At 44.8% G+C, this 25,219-nt stretch overlaps 1 protein-coding gene across 1 annotated transcript in view; it reads left to right on the forward strand.

Moving 5' to 3' along the window:
- LOC309553571 (A.superbus venom factor 1-like) overlaps positions 1-25,219 on the forward strand; it is a 476,096-nt gene that overhangs the window by 313,286 nt on the left and 137,591 nt on the right. The window contains exons 22-23 of the mRNA XM_082254843.1: positions 3,066-3,132; positions 20,525-20,611. Coding sequence (XP_082110969.1) covers positions 3,066-3,132; positions 20,525-20,611 — 154 coding nt within the window. The remainder of the gene's footprint in view (positions 1-3,065; positions 3,133-20,524; positions 20,612-25,219) is intronic.

The following is a 25,219-nucleotide window of genomic DNA, read 5'->3' on the forward strand; positions in this document are numbered from 1 at the left end:
TGGGAAGGAAACAAAAGAAGGGAGAAAAAAGGAGAAAGGATAACTATGAGATAATGCCCAAAAAGAACATCAAAAATATATACAGGTATGTCTCACAATGCAATATCTAAGCATATACTGTATGTACCTGCACAGAGGGTGTATGTCCCCCAAAAAGATTGTTGGATGTATAGCAAGGAGACACCTTATATGCAGTTGTAAATGAACATGAAGGTTTGTATCTAATAATCTGCAACATAAAGATATAATAGATAAAAAGATAAAGCGCGGGATCTTTGTATATATAAAGAGGTATATCCACTATTTCTAAAATAGCTTGGCGGTCCATCCACCCATCCTGATACGGTTTTATGTCAGGTAATTGGAAAGTTCCACCAGCTAACAAAATCAAAAGTTTTGGGACATAAATTATAAGAATGGTAATCCATTTGGAAATCCAAAAAGATACAGGTCCACATACCAGACCTTATATAAACCAAAAGTTGGGTTATCGAAGGAGGAAAAGTATTGTTATAGATGGGGTTTAAAACGTATGGCCTCATTAAGGCCAGGTGCCGTAGTGGCTTGTAGCAAATAAATCGATCTTGTTACTCCTTGTAGAATTTTTCTATCAAAATCTCTGGGAAAACTTGTTCTATAGCAACAAATTTAATAACACTCCATGTGTCACCCAATAGGGATAAAAAGTTTATTATTTCTACCATAGTGGGGTTTAAAACTGATGGCCTCATTAAGGCCAGGTGCCGTAGTGGCTTGTAGCAAATAAATCTAGCTTGTTTCTCGTTGTAGAATTTTTCCAAAATCTCCTCCTCTAGGGACTGGGAAAATTTGTTCTAAGGCAGCAAATTTAATACCACTCATGTCCAATTTATGGGACAGTGCAATGTGTCACCCAATAAGGGTAAAAAGTTTCTTTTTTCTACCATAGTATATGTGGTCCTTTATTCTCCGCCAAAACTAGTGTTTTGTCTTGCCTATGAAGCATTCTACATCCAGTGAATCCGGAAAATATTCACAATGCTTCACTTTTTCCACATTTTGTTATGTTACAGCCTTATTCCAAAATTGATTAAATTCATTATTTTCCTCAAAATTCTACAAACAATACCCCATAATGACAACGTGAAAGAAGTTTGTTTGAAATCTTTGCAAATTTATTAAAAAAGCAAAACAAAAAAAAAGTCACATGATCATAAGTATTCACAGTCTTTAATCAATATTTTGTTGAAGCACCTTTGGCACCAATTACAGCCTTTTTGAATCTGATGCTACAAGCTTGGTACACCTATTTTTGGGCAGTTTCTCCCATTTTTCCTTACAGGACCATTCAAGCTCCATCAGGTTGGATGGGGGCGTCGGTGCACAGCCATTTTTAGATCTCTCCGGAGATGTTCAGTCGGGTTCAAATCTGGATCTCGCTGGGCCAATCAAAAACATTCTCAGAGTTGTCACTCCACTCCTTTCTTTTCTTGGCTGTGTGCTTAGGGTCCTTGTACTGTTGAAAGATTAACCTTCACCCCAGTCTGAGGTCCAAAGCACTCTGGAGTAGGTTTTTTTTATCAAGCATGTCTCTGTATGTTGCTACATTAATCTTTCCCTTGATCCTGACTAGTCTCCAAGTTCCTGCTGCTGAAAAACATCTTCACAGCATGATGCTGCCACCACCATGCTTCATTGTAGGGATGGTATTGGCCAGGGGACAAGCTGTGGCTGGTTTCCTCCAGACATGACGCTTGCCATTCAGGCCAAAGTGTTCAATCTTTGTTTAATCAGACCAGATCATTTTGTTTCTCATGGTCTAAGAGTCCTTCAGGTGCCATTTGGCAAACTCAAGATGGGCTGTCATGTGCCTTTTACTGAAGAGTGGCTTCCATCTAGCCACTCTAACATACAGGCCTGATTGGTGGAGTGTCATGCAGAGACGGTTGTTCTTCTGGAAGGTTCTCCTTTCTCCACTGAGAAATGATGGAGCTCTGTCAGAGTGACCATTGGCTTCTTGGTCACCTCCATGACTAAGGCTCATCTCCCCCACCACCCCCAGTATGGCCGGGCGGCCCGCTCTAGAAAGAGTCCTGGTGGTTCCAAACTTTTTACATTTATGGATGATTGAGGCCATTATGGGACCTTCAATGCTGCAGAAATGTTTCTTTACAATTCCCCAGATCTGTGCCTCAATACAATCCTGTCTCAAGGGTCTACAGACAATTCCTTGGACTTAATGGCTTGGTTTGTGCTATGACATGCACTGTTTACTGTGGGACCTTATACAGACAGGTGTGTGCCTTTCCAAATCATGTTCAATTGACTGAATTCACGACAGGTGGACTCCAATCAAGTTGTAGAAACATTTCAAAGATCATCAGTGGAAACAGGATACACCTGAGATCAATTTTGAGTGTCATGGCAAAGGCTGTGAATACTTATGTACATATGATTTTTTGGTTTTTTATTTTTAATAGATTTGTAAAGATTTCAAGCAAACTTCTTTCACATTGTCATTATGGGTTATTGTTTGTAGAATTTTGAGGAACATAATAAAATTAATCAATTTTGGAATAAGGCTGTAACATAACAAAATGTGGAAAAAGTGCTGCGAATACTTTCCAGATGCACAGTAGACAAGACTGAACACCAATTTTGCACGTACTGAGTTTCACATGCATGCGTAGACAAAACAGAGGTCTTTGTGAAAATATGTGTGTAAAGGTCCAGAAGACTGGCCAGAGACTTTCTGTACATCTGCTCATGTGTGCAGAATGTCATTCTCTAATAGGCGAGAAAGGCGGAAGCAAAACAAAATAAGAAAGCAGTTGCAAAAATATATATCCAATGGTGGGATGGTGGAAGAGGGTGAGGCTGGAGCCACGTGCACAGACTTTATTTTTGGGGTGATGGTCTGCTTTAACATAAAAAATGCAACCCAATAGCAAATCCATCCATTTAATCCAAAACTCCACGCTCACATTGCCAAGGGTGGCAAATTCTCATGCTTGGTGCCTTAATGTTGTGATTTGACCTTAGTAATAGGGAACTCAACTAATTCATTACTGTTAAATGTCTTTCAGCCAGAAGGAGTTCGTATTACAAAACATATCAAGACAGTGACTCTGGAACCACAAGTGAAAGGACAAGGTAAGTTCTTTCTGAGGTCACAGATTGTCTTTGTTTTAGTGCTAGAAACCTTATCATTAAAGGAAGTCTGAAAATGAGATAAACTTTTTAAACAATGGTATATGTTCAATTATGTTCAAAAAATGGAAAATGTGCAGAGAATGTTCTATGAAAATATAACAGCTAAACTCCGGGCACAAAAAGAAATAATTTAAATAAACTCTTGAGTATATACAAATATTATAGTACAGCCCACTATGTGTGCACCAAATGCCCTAGTAAACCAATATATTAACATAGTAATGGTGACTCACTGAATGTGAACATAGCCTGTACAGAGAGCAGGGCTGTGGAAGGGACCCAGCAGATACTTTGGCTACAGGCTGCCTGTAGAAATTACAGTGGGGAGAATACAAGGCCAGTCACCCTGCACAAGAAAAGACAAAAGCACTGACCGGTTTGTATGACAGGAAACTTCAATGGCAAAGTTCAGGAGTTGTTTCATGACAATGTTGTCTATTTTTATCTAGTGGATTGTTTTGGAGTTTTTTTTATCAATATACTGTACTCAATTTTCTTTTTGAATGTTTGATACTAATAAAATAATTGCTAGCCATACCACAGATGTCACATTAAATAACCTCTGTGTGTGTGACCATCCTATCAAAGTAGTTTGAGGTGGAGCTGTATTTTGGTTATGATGTCAACATGATGAGTTTTGACTTTGATGGGGTACTAACAAAATTCATTTATAGTTAGTGTTTTTCGTAGGAGTGGTTTCATGCTGGATTACTGCACATATCTGGAAGAAATCCACAAAGAATGTTGTGTAGTGGGAAAGCATGCCCACTCTTTAATCCGTTTCTACCCGAGCCAATGGGACGCTTAACAGAGGACCTAACCTACTCTCTCTTACATGTGGATATAACTGCAGGGTGACCCATCCTGGCTTAGCCAGTACCTGCTGACAGCTCTCTGTATACCTGTTTCAGAACTTATAACAACAGACTTCACTTTGGCTCTTGGCCCTTTTGACACAAATTTTCTTTCTTTCTATATCACGATATAGAGGTTTGGGGAAGAAGTTTTCCAGTCCAGGAATGCCTTTTAACAGTTTACTGAATCAATAGAAGCAAAGATATTTACATACTTCAACCGCCCCTTGAAGGTGGTGGCACTCAGCTTAAGTTACAAACAGTCCAGCATAGCTCAGAGAGATGTAGCATGAGAGAAGAGATGAGAGGTCCCTTATTTAAAGAAGGGGTGTCCTTGAGTCCAGCAGTCCTTCCACCACTTTAGGCTTCCCCCTAAGGGGAAGCTAAATGAAAAAAGCCCAACTACCTTCATGTTCACCTAGTCCACTCTACCTGCAGAGACAACCAGTAAACATTCTCCTCATGGAAACTAACTTCCCTGCCAGCTCTTCACTTTTCCTAATAAAACCTTTCCCAGGGTGCCCCTCTCTTAGCAGGGGCAAGGCTGGCAACTAACCCAAGCATCTCCCAAGCAGAATCTCACTCTAAAGTCTTGCGGGCATCTAATACCCAACCAAGGGAAATACAACAGACCCAATTCATGCCCTACCCTATACTTTACCAAGACAATACTTGTTTATTTCTGCTTCTCCCTCCGTACCCCCCTCCTCTACCTCCCTAGGGGTATTCCCGAGTGTGGCTCGGGGTTAATATAGAGTACCAAAAGTGGTAACCCCGAGCCACATTCGGGATTACCCCACAATAAAAATTACCTTGCCTTGCGTCCACCCGCCGTCCTCCAGCCATCCTCACGCTGTCCTCCTGCTGTGTGCTCAGCAGATGCTGACGCCACCTGTTTTCTGGTTCCCTTCCCTGCAAGTGTTTACGACACAGGGGGATGGAACCGGCGGCAATTTCAAAAATGTAAACAAACCAAATTACATGATACAAAGTTGTTATCCTAACGGATTTCACTGTATCATGCCATTTCACCTCAGGATTTCACCTGGTGACTTTTCCAGTGCCCTGCCTGTGCTTTTCCAGTTCTTTGTGCCTGGAAAATAGAGAATGACCATATCGTCCAAAAAGCATCCTTTTTGCGCAAAAGCGCTTTTAGACGAACTGGAAAACAGCGATAGCGATATTGAGTTACTTGAAGAACTGAGCGATGGCAATTTGTGGGAAAATTCATCATCAAGTACAGAAAGTGACGACAGCGATGTATCTGCAACTGAGCTCAGTGATGTTGCGGACTTGGTGCTCTATTGACTGCGGTATGGATCAGGCAGCGCCCCCCAAGATTCCCATTTACAGGAGCACCTGGTATGAAAGTTGATATTGACCATGACAACCCTTTGGCATACGTACAATTATTTTTGACCACTGAGGTTATTGAAAAAATAGTTACCAAGACCAACCGATACAAAGAGCAACAATGCGCTACGCATTGGAGGTTTACAAGATGCAGAAAGTGGGAATCAGTGACCAAGGATGACCTTTGGAAATTTCTGGGCCTAATAATTCTTCAAGGAGTGGTGGGGGAAACCCCTGCAAAAGTGGTATTGGATAACTAATACATTACTTGCCACTCCATTCTTTGGCGCGGTCATGTCAGAATACAGATTTTCCCTCATAATTAAATATCTCCGCTTTGAAAATAATGAAAAATTTGAAAACTAAAACCAACACACCAAAACTAAAAAAAAATTGGGAAGTATATCAAAGGAATCTTCAGAATTTCCAGTGGAGCTATGTGCCAGAAAGAGACATCAGCATAGATGAAAGTCTAATGGCCTACAAGGGAAGGCTCAGCTGGGTGCAATACATTGCATCAAAGAGGGCACGATTTGGCGTAAAATGCTACATGCTGTGCGAATCATCAACTGGCTACATTTGGAATTCAGTGATATACACTGGAGGGGAACAAAATTTGATGAAATGAGGCGTGGTTTGGCACCGGACCTCGATGGCCGCTTGATAGAGCTGCTCTGTGCATAGGGGGATAAAAACCTGCTTTATCACAGCTTATTCAATGGATAACTGCCATGCTTCGTTCCGGCCGAAGCACCTCAGCCAACCGGGTGTTATCTGACCCATCTACGGACCTCGGGAGTGCCCCACCAGTGCTCCGTGCACAGACCTTGGAACGCCGCGCGGCCTCCCCGGCTCCTGTGCCAGGCCCTTCCGCGCTTCAGGCAAGTGCTCAGGCACAGTCATCCCTTCCACCCACAATGGCGGCCCCACTTTCTAGCCTCCAAGGCCTACAAAACGTAGCTTCGGACATTAAACTAACACTGGGAGCAGCTATCACAGAGCTCACAGTGGAGCTCCGATCGGTGACTGCAAGACTAAACGACACTGAGAAGGCCACAGCTACACAGGGCTCTGTGATCCTGCAGCTGCTGCAATCCTCAGACTCGAATGTCGCACACATGATTGAAATCAACCGGCAAATTGAGGACCTCGACAATCGGGGAAGAAGGCATAATATTCGCCTTAGAGGCCTCCCTGAAAGAGTCGAACCCCAGGATCTGGAATCAACTTTTACCAGTATATTTAATGACCTAATGGATCGTCCCCATGACTCTCCAATCGAATTTGAGAGAGTACATAGGGCCCTCCGTCCCAGGGGGGGGTGAATCGGATCCCCCAAGAGACGTTATAACCTGTCTGGTCAGTTTCCCACTGAAGGAAGCCATCCTGAGGAAGGCCAGAACCAAAGACACAATTTGTATCAATGGGTCGGAAGTGAAGCTATTTCAGGACCTGTCAGCCATTACTCTTTAGAATAGAAGGGTGCTGCGCCCCCTGCTGGAGGCTCTTCGAACCCGGGGAATAACATATAGATGGCGTTTCCCCTTCTGCCTGTTTGCCTCCTCTGGAAACAGGAATGCTTCCTTGCGCACCCCGGATGATCTCCCCGCTTTTTGTGCAGCATTTGACCTTCCTGAAATGGACCTCCCTGAATGGTACTGCTCATTTTTCCCCCCGGATCCCTGGGTTCAAGTATCAACGACGGGAACTCCGAAGTCCCAGAGACAAAGCCGCAAGAGCAGACGCACGCGCCATCGTTCTAACACCACATCACCCAGATCCAGGGAAGGCAAAGCAGGCACACCGCGCCGCTCCCCTAACGAAAGAAGGGAACACCCGGAACCTTAACGGACTTCCACGCTTTGAATGACTTTGACAACCCCCGGTAAGTAACCCACATGCTCCCAAAAAAAAAAAAACTCCCTGACTTTGAAACCACACAGAGTTGTATCCCCCCTGCTTTCCCTACGCCCATGCTGTCCACGCTGCACATCCCCTGAGACTTTCCTTGGTACTTCAAGGACTGAATCATTATTCACAGCGCACTGGATGAACATTGTCCTAAGTTTTGAACCTTCCCATACACGGAATACTACCCTGGTTCCCGTAAACTTTTACTTCACATATCTAACTCCACCGCAACAATAATTCTAAAGCTGCACAACTACACCCCCCCCCCTTTTTTCCCCCCCTCCCCTTTCTTTTTTTTGTGCCCCCCCCCCCACTGGTTTGTATGATTCTCCTGCTTGGACAGTTAACGGACTAGATGATCCTTCTGAACCTATTTTCAATTACCGCAAAGGCTGCGGGGGAGGGGGGCTGACAGTACCTATACCTCACATGCCATCAAAGCAACAGATTTTATTGCTTTCCTGTCTCAGTTGAAGTCCAATCGGAAGAAACCGGTCAGATTAGGAGGCGTACACGTCACATAGAACTTGCGGTCCGTGCTGCAGCCGGACGCAAACCTCTTCAGGAATTCTAACGTCAATATTTTTTATGCTGGTTTCAAGACATCTTAACTGTAAGTGCAATACCGCTTGTTTAACCACTTACCTACAGTGCACTTTCACCCCCTTCCTGCCCAGACCGATTTTCAGCTTTCAGCGCTCTCACACTTTGACTGAGAATTACTCAGTCATGCAACACTGTACCCATTCAAAAATTGTGTCCTTTTTTTCACACAAATAGAGCTTTCTTTTGATGGTATTTAATCACTACTGGGTTTTTTATTTTTTGTGCTATAAATAAAAAAAGACTGAAAATATTGTGAAAAAACGCATTTTTCTTTGTTTCTGTCATAAAATTTTGCAAATTAGTAATTTTTCTTCACAAATTTTGGCCAAAATTTATACTGCTACTTATCTTTGGTAAAAATAACCCAAGTAAGTGTATATTATTTGGTCTTTGTGAAAGTTATAGAGTCCACAAGCTATGGTGTGAATCATTGAAAATTGATCACACTTGATCACACCTGATGTACTGAAGGCCTATCTCATTTCTTGAGACACTAAAAAGTCAGGAAAGTACAAATACCCCCCAAATGACCCCTTTTTGGAAAGTAGACATTCCAAGGTATTTAATAAGGGGCATGGTGAGTTTTTTGAAGTTGTAATTTTTTCCCACAATGCTTTGCAAAATGAAGATTTTTTTTTTTATTTTATTTTTTTTTTACAAATTGCCGTATTAACAGGTTATTTCTCTCACACAGCACATGTATACTTGCAACTACACCCCAAAACACATTCTACTACTCCTTCTGAGTATGGCGATACCACATGTGTGAGACTTTTTCACAGCCTGGCCACATACAGAGGCCTAACATCCAACCAGCACCGTCCGGCATTCTAGGAGCACAAATTTCACATATAATTTCCTGACAACCTATCGTACTTTTGAAGGCCCTGGAGCACCAGGACAATGGAAACCCCTATAAAATGACCCCATTTTGGAAAGCAAACACCCCAACGTATAATTTTTGAGGCATAATGAGTCTTTTGAATATGTCATTTTTTTCCACAAGTTTTTGGAAAATGTGGAAAGAAAATGAAAACACATTTTTTTTTTACACAAAGCTGTCCATTTATGCAATATTTCTAACACATAGCATGTACATAGCAAAAATTGCACCCCAAAATACATTCTGCTATTCCTCCTGAGTATGGCGATACCACATGTGTAACACTTTTTCACAGCCTGGCCACATACATAGGCTTAACATCCAAGTAGCGCTTTACACAAAGTTGTCCATTTATCCACTTTAAGACTGGGCCTATTTTTGACACTTGGTGTTTACAAGCTAAAATCATTTTTTTGCTAGAAAACTACTTGGAACCCCCAAACATTATATATTTTTTTTTAGCAGAGACCCTAGAGAATAAAATGGAGATCGTTGTAATATTTTTTATCACACCATATTTGCGCAGCAGTCTTCCAAATGCAATTTTTTTTGAAAAAAAATCACTTTTTTGATCTAAAAAATAAGAAAACAGTAAATTTAGCAAATTTTTTTTCCATAATGTGAACGATAATGTTACGCCGAGTAATTAGATACCCAACATGTCATGCTTCAAAATTGCACATGCTCACAGAATGGCGCCAAACATTGGTACTTAAAAATCCCCATAGGCAACATTTTAAAAATTTCTGCAGGTTACTAGCTTAGAGTTACAGAAGAGGTCTAGGGCTTAAATTATTGCTCTCGCTCTAACGATCGCGGCGATACCTCACATGTATGGTTTGAACACCGTTTACATATGTGGGCGGGACTTGCGTATGCGTTTGCTTCTGCGCGCGAGCTAACGGGGACAGGGCGCTTTAATTTTTTTTTTTTTTTTTTTTCCTATTTATTTTATTTATTATTTTTTTATTTTTACACAGTTTAAAAAAAAAAAATGTTTTGATAATTTTTATTCCTATTACAAGGAATGTAAACATCCCTTGTAATAGAAATAGGCATGACAGGTCCTCTTTATTGTGAGATCTGGGGTCAAAAAGACCTCACACCTCACAACTACACTAAAAAAGAAAAAAAAAAAAAAAAATTGTTGAAAGAGGAAAAAAAAAAAAGCAAAAAAAAAAGCGGCCCTTTAAACCGGTTGCTAGGCAACATCTTTTGACGTAGCTCCGGTCCTCCAAGACCATAGAGTTGAGTGAGGGCCATCTTGCCCTCACTCGACTTCCTGTCTCTGAGGATCCGGGACCGGATAGTTTTCCCCGCTGCCGGCGGGTCCGGTAAGCTGGGAAAACGTCTGGGACGCGGCAGGAGGGGGGGGGGGGCACCTCTTCCCCTGCACCGTAAGGGTAATTCCGCGGCGAATCCGCCACTGGGACCACCCTTATCTGAAAGCCGACCGCCCGCCGTTTCAAAAAATACCGGGGTTATGGGGGCTATCTTCTGCCATAACCCCAGTATTTAGCTTTTAATGGCCGACGCATATAGTCGTTAGGCGGTCAGTAAGTGATTGCATGTATATGGCAAACAGGTGACGATGACTGATGGGGTGACAGGTGACGATGACTGATGGGGTGACAGGTGACGATGACGGATGGGGTGACAGGTGATGATGACTGATGGGGTGACAGGTGATGATGATTGATGAGGTGACAGGTGACGATGATTGATGAGGTGACAGATGACAATCACTGACCGGGTGACATGTGACGATGATTGATGGGGTGACAAGTGACGATTACTGATGGGGTGTCAAGTGACGATGATTGATAGGGTGACAGATGACGGTGACTGATGGGGTGACAGGTGACGATGACTGATGGGGTGACAGGTGACGGTGACTGATGGGGTGACAGGTTACGATGACTGATGGGGTGACAGATGACGATGACTGATGGGGTGACAGGTGACGGTGATTGATGGGGTGACAGGTGACGGGGCGATGGTCACTGATGGGTGACAGGTGACGGGCGATGGTGCACGGCGGTACTGATGGCAGTCTCTGGTGACCGGTGAACTTTAGGCTACATTCACATGTGAGCGTAGCGATCACGGGCAGAATCACTGCGATTCTGCCCGCGATCCAGAAATCATTGCAAATGGCGGGACGCCTGTGCGTTGCCCGCTGTGCGATGTTGCTGCGATTTCCGCCTGCCGAATCGCGGTAACATCACGCAAACAACGCATGACGCCCCAAAGAAACTCTTGTACTTTTTTGGGCGTCATGCGATGTTTGCGCGATGTTACTGCGATTTGGCAGGCTGAAATGGCGGCAACATCGCACAGCGTTTGGGGTGCTATTGCAAATCACGGGCAACGCACAGGCGTCCCGCAATTTGCAATGATTTCCGGATCGCGGGCAGAATCGCGGTGATTTTGCCCGCGATCGCTGCGCTTACATGTGAACGTTATGGGTGTCAATTTCTGGGCACTGATGAGGTGACTGTTGGGTGACAGGTGACATTGGGGGGGGCTGGGGACTGTGTGGGGACCTTTATTACTGTGATTTTAGTGTGATTTTACTTTTTACATGTGTACAGAGCAGTAACTCACTATTTCTAGCTCTTCTCCCCTCATACTGGAAACTGTGTGAGGGGAGAAGAGCTAGTAACAGTCAGTTACTGCTCTGTGTTTACATTTTGTGATCGGCTGTGAATGGATTCACAGCCGATCACTTAGTAAACAGTCACTGTCAGTGACTGTTTACTACCGCCGGTGACAGCTGTGTTCCTACGGAACACAGTGCCACCGACATGACCGCGCTGCGCGCTCCCGATCGCGCATGCGCGGTCATCTCCCGGCCGCCTCCATTGTGATCGGCTGTGTCATTGGAACACAGCCGATCACGTGGGAAACAGCCATGCCTATTGGCTGTTTCCCCCCTGCCGGTGACCGGCTGTGTCCCGGGGACACGCCGACACCGGCAGTGCACGGCGGCGCGCCCGCGATCGCGCGCCTGCCGTGCATTTACTGGGTCACGTCATATGACGTCCGCCCAGGATAATAGCCGCACCGTCCCGCCGTCATATGACGGCGGGCGGGCGGTAAGTGGTTAAATAAAATCTCAAGGGTAATACACTATCAGTCCTCTGTTCCCTTTGTTATATGGTGGAGCTGGAATCGTCAGCGTGGTTGCTGTGACAGACTCTGTGGATTTTAAAGAGAAGGGGAGGCAGTGTCTTTGCAGATACAAGCGCATACTGATTGCCATCTGGTAAGAGGCTAACCCAGGTGTTTTGCACGAGTTGATTGCCTGTTCACTAAGGAGATCGAATTTTGTTCAGCACATGAGTTTAATATTTGCACCTTACCCTTTTTCCGTTCGGTAAGGAGGAATTTCACTTGGTGGTGGATACACTTTGGATGTGGAATCGATTTAAGTTTTTCACCTACCTGTCATCACCCATTTATGGACACTTATGAACTTTTGTGTTTTTGCACAAACTGATTACTCACGAATATCATTGTATATTTAAGTTTTGTTATATGTTATAATTTTTTTTTTTTTTTCAAATTCTTTATTTATATAAGTCATACAAGAGATCAAAACAAGTATCAAACAAAAGAATAATACTACAGGATACAATAAACGGTATCGGTAAACAGCAATCCCAGAAAGTGCATGACAGCAGAGATAAAATCTATAGGGGAAGACAGCATACCCGTAAAATATCCATATGAGGTAAACATTCCCGTTTTTTCCAGACCGGTAGAGTGCAATCAACTAAGCTCAAGACAATCACTGCAATCGTCTCAAGATGTGCTAGGAGGATGCAACAAGTCTCACGCACACGGGACCTCAGACATCCAAAGGTGTTTCCATTAAACATCTGGAGCGATAGAATAGAGGGATAAATGCAAACATCCAGGGTAAAAGGAAGAAAGGAGGGGGAGTGAGTAGGGGACAAGGGTGGGGGGGAAAGAAAGCAGTGGGGGAAGCTCCGGCATCATGCCGGGAGACCGGGAGACACATCGTGGTGTGGGTAAGTGGGGAAGGCCAGTCAGGTGTCATCAGTGTCCTCCTGCGCGGGCGACCCCGCTGACAATCACAGCTCCTGTCCCGAGGTCAGTCCCTGAAGTGCCATCCCCTCAGCAGAGAATATGAATACATTCCAGACGGACCAAGTCTTGGAGTACTGTTCCTTTCTGCCCTGTGCAGTGAGCACCATGTCCTCCAAATCGTTTATCCACTTGACCCTCTGCAACCAAAGGGCAATCGTCGGGGGAGAGGGGCTCTTCCAGCAGAGGCTGATACATGCTTTCGCTGCATCGGCAAGATGCCTCAACACCGAGCTTTTATAGCGTTTAGGAGCCATGCCCGTGCAGTGCAACAGGAAGAATGCCGGGTCGTCGGGGACAGCCCGGTCTGTCATCAGTTGGGAGATACGACGCACTTCGGCCCAGAAGTTCCGAAGCCTAGAGCAGTACCAGAAAACGTGGGACATGGTGCCCACTTCCTGATGGCAACGCCAGCACATGTCGGACGCCTCCGGGAAGAACCGGTGATGTTATAATTTTTTATTCATATATCTATTGTTGTTTAGCGCACCCCAACACACCATATTTACTTTATATATTCACCAAGCACTGAATACCGGGAGCAGCTTCAACACACTATCAGCGCACCCATCCCCCCTCAACACATAGGTATTTGTGAGTACGATAGAGGTGTGCCATGGGTTACAGGTGTGACATGGAATGATATGGGTGTTGTAGGGACGGGCGACATGAGTGGCGGAGTGTTCTGGTGTGAATGCTTTGAATGGGCGGCAGGAGTGTGTACGCGCTGTATGCAGGTGTTCGGGTTCGGGTAGAGGCTTCATCACTAGACGCAGGAATATGCTTTGTTTATAGAGATACCTGCAATCTAATGCACAACTGGCATTCAACTTGCCATGGCAATACTGTTACTAGATTGAAGGGATAGAGTTTACTGGCCCTACTCCAATTGATAGACATTTTGCAGATCCCTGCAAGTTGAAAAAATAGTTGATGATGGGTTTTGTGTAATATGAAGGTCTGTGGGGAAGTTTAGGGCCCTGCTGTGCATACCATAATCACTTTCAAGTTATCTGGCACCCCGAGCACTTGCAGATAGTGCACTATTTGAACTCCCATCCCTCTACCACCAATGGGTCTTATGATGCGTAACATCTGCATAAAACACCCATTCGTGAGGAGTACACCCAGCCTCCTTGTTACACACTCGTATCGCTCAACTATGTTGCTCAGAAACCCACTTATGGCACTATCTTCTACCGATGATCTGTCTGACTCCCACTAATAATATACCCATCTAGCTCAACGTTTATTGGACTTCACCACTACTCGAGGCATACCCTACCAAGCCTCCTGCATGTGGCAGGGTTCGTGGGGGGACGAGCCAGAGGGGGTTAATTTGAGTTTGCTCAAACCCACCTTCACTAGGTTTAAATCAAAATAATAAGTCGCCAAACTGTCAGTACTTAATGAGATCAGCTCCCCGTCTTCTTAAAAGACTAGGAGAATCCCTTTAATACCCCTTCACACCTTGTCTTGGGAATATCAAACACGTCCACACCAAATCAGTAGGCGTTCCTCACTGGGGAAGGTTTTTGGACCTGTTGTTCTCACAGAGTTTTCTTTCTTTGTGTAACACCCTACTTTGTCTCCCTTTTCTCTTTAGTAGATCTATTTACAAAATTTTTCGCTATGGACCCGTTGGTCTGAACATGGTGAGTTTTGGCCAGTTTGTTGATTTACTATACACCAAAATGCTTCATAAGCCCTCCCCCTCCAAATGCACTGATCTCTGTACCGTCAGTGACCGCTTGTCAAACACACTCTCCAACACAACGGTAACTCTTAGTTACTGTTGACCCGTAATACAATTTGTATTGTTTCTACCCCGCACAGAACTTAGGCGGATCATTTGATACCTGCCTCCTCTGCGGGGTACAGTCGTCCCTCTCTTTATCTTTATCACAAACTTCTCTCTTTTGCCTGACTAAGGCCCTTCTATATAATCCTCTTATATCTGTTATACCCCCTCCTACAACCCAGTATCATTTACTCACCCCGGACCCCTTCTTATCTGAGAGGTCCGAGACATAAGTGTCTAGTATTACTAGCTCACTTCCGCTCCTACTAAGCTCTCCCTACACCAACCCGCCCCCACTGTCCTACTCTTTCCTTCGTCTATCCCCCCCTTCCCTCTTCTTTCTCCCCTTCCCCTTTACCAGACATGCAGAACACACCTCCACCCCCCCCCCCCGGTGTCTATCATGCAAATTAATCTCAATCAATGCCCAGGGACTGAATATCCCTGAGAAGAGGTCACAAATATTAGCTGAGGCTCACAGATTGCGTGCCCAAATACTACTAATCCAGGAGACACATTTTAAGGAAGGTGAAGTTCCCAAGTTGATGAATAAAAACTTCCCTGTCTCTTACCATGCGCCTACAGAAGGCTCTAAAACTAGAGGAGTCTCCATACTGCTATCACGGCAGGTTGACCTCCAGTTAATTGATATCAAACGCGATTCGGGTGGCAGATATCTTTTTATCAAGGGTAATCTAAACTCAAGACCAATAACTATCGCAAACATTTACGCTCCCAATTGCAAGCAGGTCCCATTTTTTCGCTTAATGGGTCAAGAACTATTAGATTTCGCCTCTGGGATGTTGATCCTAGGTGGGGACTTTAACGCCCCACTGAACCCCATTCTGGATTCTTCTACTGGCTCATCAGTTCTCCCATTTAGGGCACTGCGGCAAATAATTATACAATTGCAAAAGCTGAGATTACATGACTCTTGGAGAATATTGAACTCGGACAGTAAAGACTACATATTTAAAAAGAATAGCGCACACATGCAAAAGAAACTACCAAATTTAAAGACAATCCATAAATAAAAACGGGGATTTGGTCCCACCATATGGCCATATAGTGCTCAAGCCCACCACTGCGTCAAAGTACCCCATTATCAGTGAGTCCTACACTAACCATGAAAAAGACTACACTTTCTATTCAGCCCCCCACGACAAGTTCTCTAGAATTGATTATTTCTTAATTTCCCAACCTGACATACCTCTCCTAAAATCCACTTCCATCGAACCCAGAGTCCTCTCGGACCACAATCCCATTACAATGACTATTCAATTTCCAAATATAGACACTAGTCGTAAATCCTGGCGCCTGAATCCCTCTCTGTTGAGAGATCCAAAATCAAGGCCGATGTTCAAGAAGCATTGTCCTCATTTTTTACAGAAAATGACATGCCTAACTCAACTCCAATTGGCCAATGGGAGGCCCGTAAATGTGTCCTCAGAGGGAAATTTCTTTCACTGGTGGCCACCCAAAAGAAAGCCAGACAAGCTGCTCTTGAGTCTCTCTACATCAAGTTGGGAGTTCTATAGAGGGCTCATAAACACTCCTTAGCCTCCAACACCCTGTCTGAACTCGCAAAGGTCCGGCAGGAGATCAGAGACATCCTTAGCATTCAAAGCCACCATAGATTTGCGTTAAGTAGAAGAATTTTCTTCGAACAAGGCAACAAATGCGGCAAGTTATTGGCCAGAGCGGTGCAGACGCAGAAAATGTCCGCCAATGTTCATCTTATAAGATAACGCAGGCACAAAACACTGCTCAAATGAAGCCATAGCCAAACAGTTCGAATCCTTTTACCATGCGCTATACAATCTCCAACCCTCTCTTCACCGTCCCATGTCGTCTTCTACCCGGATAGAGAAGATGAAATACTTCTTAAACAAGCATTGTCCCCCCCCCCTCTCTCACGGTCAGATGCCTCTACCTTAGAGACACCCTTGACGGAGGAGGAATTTGATAGGGCAATTAAAGAAGTGAAACCCAGGAAATGTCCCGGGCCGGATGGATTCTCCCTGGCATACTATCGTATGTTCTCAGAATCTCTCAAACCACAATTTCTTCGAGCATTCCGAACCCTGGCTGACACCTCACACCACTCTTCCTCCTTGCTGGAGGCCCACATTACGGTAATTCCCAAGGAGGGCAAAGACTCTGCTCAGGTTGGGAATTATCGCCCAATATCACTCTTGAATGTTGATGTCAAGATTTTTGCCAAGATCCTCGCGAACCGCCTCCTCCCATACATTCCCTCACTGGTCTCTCTTGACCAGGCGGGCTTTGTGCCCGGGAGAGAGGCTAGGGATAACACCATGAGAGCCCTAAACATACACCATTGGCTCACTACTCGTGATGTCCCAGGCTTCTTTCTCTCCCAGGCTGAGTCCATACCATATCTCGGGATCCTCATACCCTGAAATCTCTCGGACCTTTACAGATTGAATTATCAACCACTCCTTAACTCCGCCAACGCCACCCTCCGATCTTGGAATTAGTTACAGGTATCTTGGTTCGGTCGCGCTTCCCTCCTCAAGATGTCGATATTACCAAAATTTCTATACCTGTTCCAAACAGTCCCAATTCAGCTTCCAAATTCATTTTTCACATCTTTCAAGTCATGCTCCCAGAAATTTGTCTGGGGGGACAAAAGGCCCCGGATCAGATACCTCCAACTGACGGCTCCCAAAGAAAGCGGTGGCTTAGGTCTTCCTGACCTACATACCTACTATAAAGCTTGCATTTTAAGCAGACTAGTGGACTGGAACGTCCATTTATCCACCAAAGCAGTCATTAAGCTGGAAAACGCCTTTTCGCCCATTCCCTTACAAGTTTTATCCTGGCTCCCATACTCAGTGCTAGAGGAGGACTTGAAAAGCCACCCTCTTATAGCCCCCCCATTAAAGTTGCACAGCGCATGGCGCAAAGCCAAGAAAATAAACTTAGCAGCTAGCCCTTTGACCTCCATTCGATGGAACCCTGATTTTTCACCAGGGATGTCTAGTTCCTTCCTTCACGACATCTGGCCACGCGAAAGAGTTCCAGCTAAACTCTTCTTCCACTAGGGATCTCCCTTGTCCTGGGAGGAGATAAATCAAAATATCCAACCCCACTCCATTCTGCTATGGATATTTTTTCAGATTCGCCACTCTCTGACTCACCGGCGATCCCTATCCGACTGGACGAGGTCTCCGACGGAGATTGAGGTTCTCTGCGAAAGACCTGGCCCCCAGAGACACGTAGTCTCGACTTTGTATCGCATATTGCTATCCCCCCGCCGCTCTCTTCCTCGTCCTTTGTCCAGTCCTGGTCCAGGGACCTGGATCTATCACTCACGGAAATGGAATGGTCCTCTGTTTGCCAGACCATTCAAAAAGCTTCAATGAGCGTTATGATTCAGGAGAATGGATATAAAATCCTTACTAGATGGTACCAAACCCCAGATCGACTCCATAAATTCTGTCCCACCGCCCCGAATATCTGCTGGCGATGCAACAAAGAACAAGGAACTATGCTACACATTTGGTGGGAGTGTACGACTCTTCGACCTTTTTGGACGAAAGTCCATGACCTGATCAAAGAAACCACCTCGAGAGAGTTAGAATTCTCACCGATGCAATACCTGCTGCACTGGCCACCCTCGCGTAGACACAGTTATAGGAAATCGTTGGCCATGTACATGGTAACAGCAGCCAAGTTATGTATCCCGTGTCACTGGAGATCAACCACAATTCGTTCCATCAAGGAATGGTTCCTCAGGCTGAACCATATCGAGCAAATGGAAGAGCTGATTAGCATTGCCCACGATTCATTCTCAGTTTTTGCCACTAAGTGGCAGGCTTGGTCTAGCTTCAAACAATCTGTGTCCTATACCTTGGCTATGACCACCTCCTAAAAGTCATCTATTAAAACCCAACTGGCTCTGAAAGCCTTACACTTGACCTGGTGCCCGGGGGGGTGGAGGTCCCTGCTATCCCCCCCCCCCTTCCCCACCCCCTGTCCCTACTTTCTTTCTCTCTCTTTCATCCCTTCTCAATATAAGCTACATCCGTTGTCACACTCGAATCTCACTTCTTATCTTAACCGAGGCGTACTCTCCATGATGGATCCCAGCAACAATCTGTAGATGTGTCAGCAAACTTTGACTCACAATATTTTAAACTGGCCAAACCTCACTACTCTTAAGAATGCCCTGGAGTGGCTAAAATATTTTTCGAACGATTACTCTCATACTGATATATTGATACATTCTATATGGTATTTTCAATTTAGCTGCATTTGCATTAAGGCTGGTTAGCATTTTATTTGTAAGTTAAAGTTTGTTCCCATGCCGGGTTCCTGGATTTAATAACTGTAACTCTGTTGCGCCCATTTTGATGTATTTTCTTACTTGTTTCTTTGTTGATCATTCTGAGTGTGACAGGCGATAACACTACAGGTTTGCCTAATCTCATTACCGAAATTGTTAACATGTCATGTTACATTTTTGAAAAATGATTTTTTATTGTAACACATTATGCTTAATATGTATTGTATAACTCTTTATAAAAATAAAAAATCTTTATGGAAAAAAAAAAATTTATGAAATATACAGTAATTATGGAATGGCAACATCTTCTGTTCTTTCACGCAGTGAGCCATTGCTAAATCAGGGCTATTGTGTAACAACGGACAACTTTTATACATCTCCTGAACTTTATGATGATCTACTGCACAACAAAACCGATGCCTATGAAACAGTAATGGCTAACTGGCGCGGCATGCCGCCAATGTTTGGAAAAAAGAAGCTCAAGACAGGAGAAACGGTTGCTTGGCAGAAAAGCAAAATTATGGCACAGTGATGGAGGGACAAGAAAGATGTGTGCCTAATGAGTACAGTGCATAATACCTCCATTGTTATGGTATGCACGAAAGGTGGGAAAGAAGTCATGAAGCCACAAGTAGTGATAGACTAAAACAACACCATGGGAGATGTCGACAGAGCCGACCAAGCAATGATTCTACCCAGCTATGAGGAAGCAGCAAAAAAAATCTTCTTGATGCAATGCTTGTGGAATGCATGCATTCTGCTAAAAAAAAAAAAAAAAGAGTGACAAGCCTGTGATTCATGCGGACTTTACTTGGAAAGTTGCCGAACAAATTTTTCTGAGTCACCAAACACCATCAATGGTTGGGAATAGATCTGGACGTCGTGCTGTTCGCGTTGTCAACCCAGAACGCCCGACTGGTCGTCACTTCATGGACTACATCCCACCAACTGAGAAAAAGTCGGCACCTACAAGGATGTGTGTGGTTTGTTGCTCAAAGAGAGATGACAGTGGAAGGAAAATAAAAAAAGAAACCAGATTCTATTGTCTTGATTGTGACATCAGACTTTGTGCAGTCCCATGTTTCAAAATATTTCATACCCGAGATGTTTACTAAACCTTTATTACAGTGACTAGTAATATCGCACCCCTTTTTTGTAGACATTTCACGTGTTTTTGGTTTGATTATATTATTGAATAAAATGTATTATAATTTATGATTTAGTGTTTCAAACTTCATCATACCCGGGATGTCTACTAGACTCTTGTTTGGACAGATTTAAGTGAGTTATTCCTTAGAATTATAGGCCTAAAATATAAAACATATTTCCATGCAAAACCGCTTTCAGCACAAAAATTCTGCCATAATCAGACCACCAGGAAGGTTAAGGCACAAAATTATGTTTTAAAAGTTTTAAGATGATGGGATTATATATACAGTATATACTGTGTTATTCAACTCTTTAATATGTTTTCATCCTTTTGTGGTTGTTGTTCACAGGTGGGGTCCAGAAGGAGGTGATTGATCCATTAATGGAGACAAATATTGTGCCTCGTACAGAAGTTAAAACCATTGTAACAGTACAAGGTGAAAATAAATAATAATAATACAAATTAAAGAAAAAAATGCAAAGATAATATCAACTACCTCGGGTTCCTTGTTTGGTTGTTTAACCACTTAAATACTGAAACTTTCACCCCCTCCCTGCCCAGGCCAATTTTCAGATTTCAGCGCTGTTCCAGTTTGAATGACAATTGAGCGATCATGCAACACTGTACCCAAATTAAGTTGTCATTGTTTTTTTGAGACAGATAGAGATTTCTTTTGATGGTATGTAATCATCACTGGGTTTTTAATTTTTGCTAAACAAACAAAAAAAGACTGACAAAGTTTTTCTTAGTTTCTGTTATAAAATGTAGCAGATAAGTAATTTGTCTTTTTCACTGATGTGCTCTGATGAGGCTGCACTAATGTGCGCTGATGAGGCTGCACTAATGTGCACTGATGGGTCTGCACTGATGTACACTGATGGAGCTGCACTGATGGGAATGCCAATAACAGGCAAGTTTGTTTACATATGATCAGCTGTGATTGGACACAGCTGATTACATGGTAAAGGCGTGCTATAATTAACCCTTTACCTCAATCTTTGATCAGCTGTGATATCGCAGACAGTGCCTGATGCACGCCCCAGGGGATGCATGCGAGGCACACTCTGGGAGGTCGTCCATGGATGCCCTCGCAGAACAAGAGAGCCACACTATAGCTGTCTTTTGGTTATGGACCAGTAATAAATTGGTTAGAAGAATCATTATGCAATCTATCTAAATAGTTATCCTAAATGATTATAATTGGTATTTACTTGTGACTTTGCCCAAATATTTAGCTCTATTTACCTATCAAGTGTCTTACCCTTCAACTTGAGAGTCAGTGATTGGAGGACACTTAGAGTCTGACAGTTGCTTCTCCAACAACTGCCTGACCTTGCCCACCTACCTCCAACCGTGCAGCATGTGTAATGTCAGGCAGTTATCAGGGCAGCATCTGCAAGGCTTCCGTGAATTCAGAACTCCCAGACCAAAGAGTCAGACACTAGCCAAGTAAAAAAACTAAACATTAATCTTTTGCCTGCAAAATTGACAAGTATCATTTTATGGAAGATTTTTAGGCAAATTGTAAATTAATACTCTAGCCACTCACAGCAAGCTTAGAGAGAGAATATTCCGTTTTTATGTGATTATGGTAGTCATTGGCCAACAATACACTCCATGCCAACATTGGATCACTTCTCTCTACTTCCTTTGATTGGAGGAAATTGTACTTTGTGGGGAAGGATAGCTGAGGGCAACATCTAACTGAAGGAAATAGCAATAGAAATGTTAGTTGATGGGAAGGGATACCACATATCAACCAGAATACACAACTTGATATCGTGTACCTTTACTGGTGTTTTTGTATTCTTAGCTGGAGTCCTTCACTAAGCTGAAAACTAAAATAGGTTCTCATTTTCTGCTCACTTCAAGGGCAACTCCAACTGCAACTTTTTCTTGTCTGGGATAAAGTGGGAAAGGATTAGAATCTCTGTTGGTTTTTACTGTAGTCCAAATGCCTGCTGAGAAGATCCCCCCTCACTTCCTGTCACAGTCCTGGATGGTCACTGTACGAGGAAGTAAAGGGAAGCAAACAGTAACAACATTCATGCTATAAAAAAAATACATTTTTTGGCTGATTTTCCACTTTCAGGGCTCATACAGACATATATAAATGAGTCATGAATAGAGTTGAGCGGACACCTGGATGTCCGTGTTCGGCGGGTTCAGCCAAACTTGAAAAAAAAGTCCGGGTCCGTGTCCCGGACTTTTTCCGAACTTTACCCGGACACCGAACCCCATTGAAGTCAATGGGGACCCTAACTTTCAGGCACTAAAATGGCTCTAAAACACCAATGGAAAGGGCTAGAGTGCTGCAAATGGCAGTAAAACGTAGTTCAGAGCATGGCAAGTGCTCTGCAAACAAATGTGGATAGGGAAATAACTTAAAACAACAAAAAAAAAACAGAAAAATAAAACAATATTCTTCATCTGTGAAGGACGAGGCCCATATGGAGTGGGAGGGAGGTTGAGGTGCTGGTGGATGTGGTGGTGTCATAGGCGTGCGCACAGGGTGTGGCGGGTGTGCCTGGGCACACCCTAATCACCTAGGGCACATTAGCATTATCACTGTTTGCCAGTGAGGAGATGGGAAAGATCTCCCTCGGACCTGCTCTGCCATAAGAGAAGTGCCACACACTTCTATTTCACTTTGCCAGCAGGGTGAGTAATGTAAAGGGGCCATATACATGTAGGCAAACACATGCATGTGTATTTAAACTTTGGGGTGCACACACTAATGCAATAGGCTGCGCACACCTATGGGCGGTGTAGGTGGAAGCGGCGGTGCAGGAGGACGAGGTAGCCAACACTGCTTTTTTTCAGTCATTTTAAATGAGGGTACACCCCAAAAGAGTGAGAAAGAGCAAAAATAGAACAATGGCTGGGTAAGGTCGGTATCCATCTCTATTCTGCACAAGGTACGGAAAAGTCCTGTGGGATCCATGCCTGGTTCATTTTAATGAACGTGAGCTTGTCCACATTGTCTCTGGACAGGCGGCTGCGCTTGTCTGTGATAACGCCCCCAGCCGTGCTAAATACACGTTCAGATAATACACTGGCTGCAGGGCACGCCAGCACCTCCAAGGCGTACAGGGCAAGCTCAGGCCATGTGCCCAATTTGGAGACCCAGAAGTTGAAGGGGGCAGACCCGTCATTCACTACATGTAGGCGTGTGCACACATACTGCTCCACCATGTTGGTGAAATGCTGCCTCCTGCTAAGACGTTCCATATGAGCTGCTGGTGCTGCTGTTTGTTGTGGAGTGCTGACAAAGCTTTTCCACATTTCGGCCATGCTAACCCTGCCTTCTGAGGTGCTGGCGGTGCCCTGGTTGCGTTGGCGACCTCTTCCTCCTCCTCCTCTGCCTTGGCCTTGTGCTTCCACTGTGGCCCCGCTGTCAGGTGGGAATGCCAGCAGCGTCGCGTCTACCAGCGTGCGCTTGTACTCGCGCATCTTGCGAATGCGCTCCAGTGAGTGAATTAAGGACAGTACCTTGTCCTTGTAACGGGGATCCAGCAGCGTGGCCACCCAGTAATCAGCACAAGTTAGAATGTGGGCAATTCGGCGGTCGTTGTGGAGACACTGCAGCATGTAATCGCTCATGTGTGCCAGGCTGCCCAGAGGCAACGAAAGGCTGTCCTCTGTGGGAAGTGTATCGTCTGTGTCCTCTGTATCCCCCCAGCCATGCACCAGTGATGGCCATGAGCTGGCCTGGGTGCCACCCTGCTGTGAACATGGTTCCATCTCCTCCTCCCATCTCCTCCTCCTCATCCTCCAGAACTGTGCCCCTGCTGGACAATTGTGTCCCTGGCGTTTGTGGGTGCAGGAACCCACCCTCGGAGCCACTTGCAAATGACTGCCCTGAAAGCCTTTGAAATGTTACCTCTTCATCCTCCTCCTCCTCCTCCTCATCCTGTGCCACATCCTCTTCCATCATCGCCCGAATCGTTTTTTGAAGGAGGCATAGAAGTGGGATAGTTAAGCTGACAACGGCGTCATCGGCACTGGCCATGTTGGTGGAGTACTCAAAACAGCGCAACAAGGCACACAGGTCTCGCATGGAGGCCCAGTTATTGGTGGTGAAGTGGTGCTGTTCCGTAGAGCGACTCACGCGTGCGTGCTGCAGCTGAAACTCCACTATGGCCTGCTGCTGCTCGCACAGTCTTTCCAGCATGTGCAAGGTGGAGTTCCACCTTGTGGGCACGTCACATATGAGGCGGTGAGCGGGAAGGCCGAAGTTACGCTGCAGCGCTGACAGGCAAGCAGCAGCAGGGTGAGAACACCGAAAGTGCGCACAGACGGCCCGCACTTTCTGCAGCAGCTCTGACATATCGGGGTAATTTTTAAGGAACCCCTGCACCACCAAATTCAGCACATGCGCCAGGCAAGGGATGTGCGTCAAACCGGCTAGGCCCAGAGCTGCTATGAGATTTTGCCCGTTATCGCACACCACCAGGCTGGGCTTGAGGCTCGCTGGCAGCAACCACTCATTTGTCTGCTGTTCCATGCTCCTCCACAACTCCTGCGCGGTGTGTGGTTTTACCCCCAAACAGGCAAGTTTTAAAACTGCCTGCTGTCGTTTACCCCTGGCTGTGCTGAAGTTGGTGGTGAAGGTGTTACGCTGACCGGATAAGGAGGCGGTAGAGGATGAGAAAGCGGAATAGGAGGAGTTAGGAACAGGAGGCAAACTGAAGCGCCCTGCAATCCTCGGTGGTGGAAGGACATGCGCCAAATTGCTATTCGCCTCAGGCCCATCCGCCACTGCATTTACCCAGTGTGCAGTTAGGGAGATATAACGCCCCTGACCGTGCTTACTGGTCCACGTATAGGTAGTTAGGTGGACCTTGCCACAGATGGCGTTGCGCAGTGCACACCTGATTTTTTCTCCCCCACTTGGTTGTGCAGGGAAGGGATGGCTTGCCTGGAAAAGTAGTGGCGGCTGGGCACGACGTACTGTGGGACAGCCACCGACATAAGGATTTTAAAACTGTGCGTCTCCACCAGACGTAATGACAGCATTTCAAAGGCCAAGAATTTTGAAATG

This window comes from Pelophylax lessonae, assembly GCF_965119305.1.
Source record: "Pelophylax lessonae genome assembly, chromosome: 4".
In the NCBI taxonomy this organism is placed as follows: domain Eukaryota; kingdom Metazoa; phylum Chordata; class Amphibia; order Anura; family Ranidae; genus Pelophylax; species Pelophylax lessonae.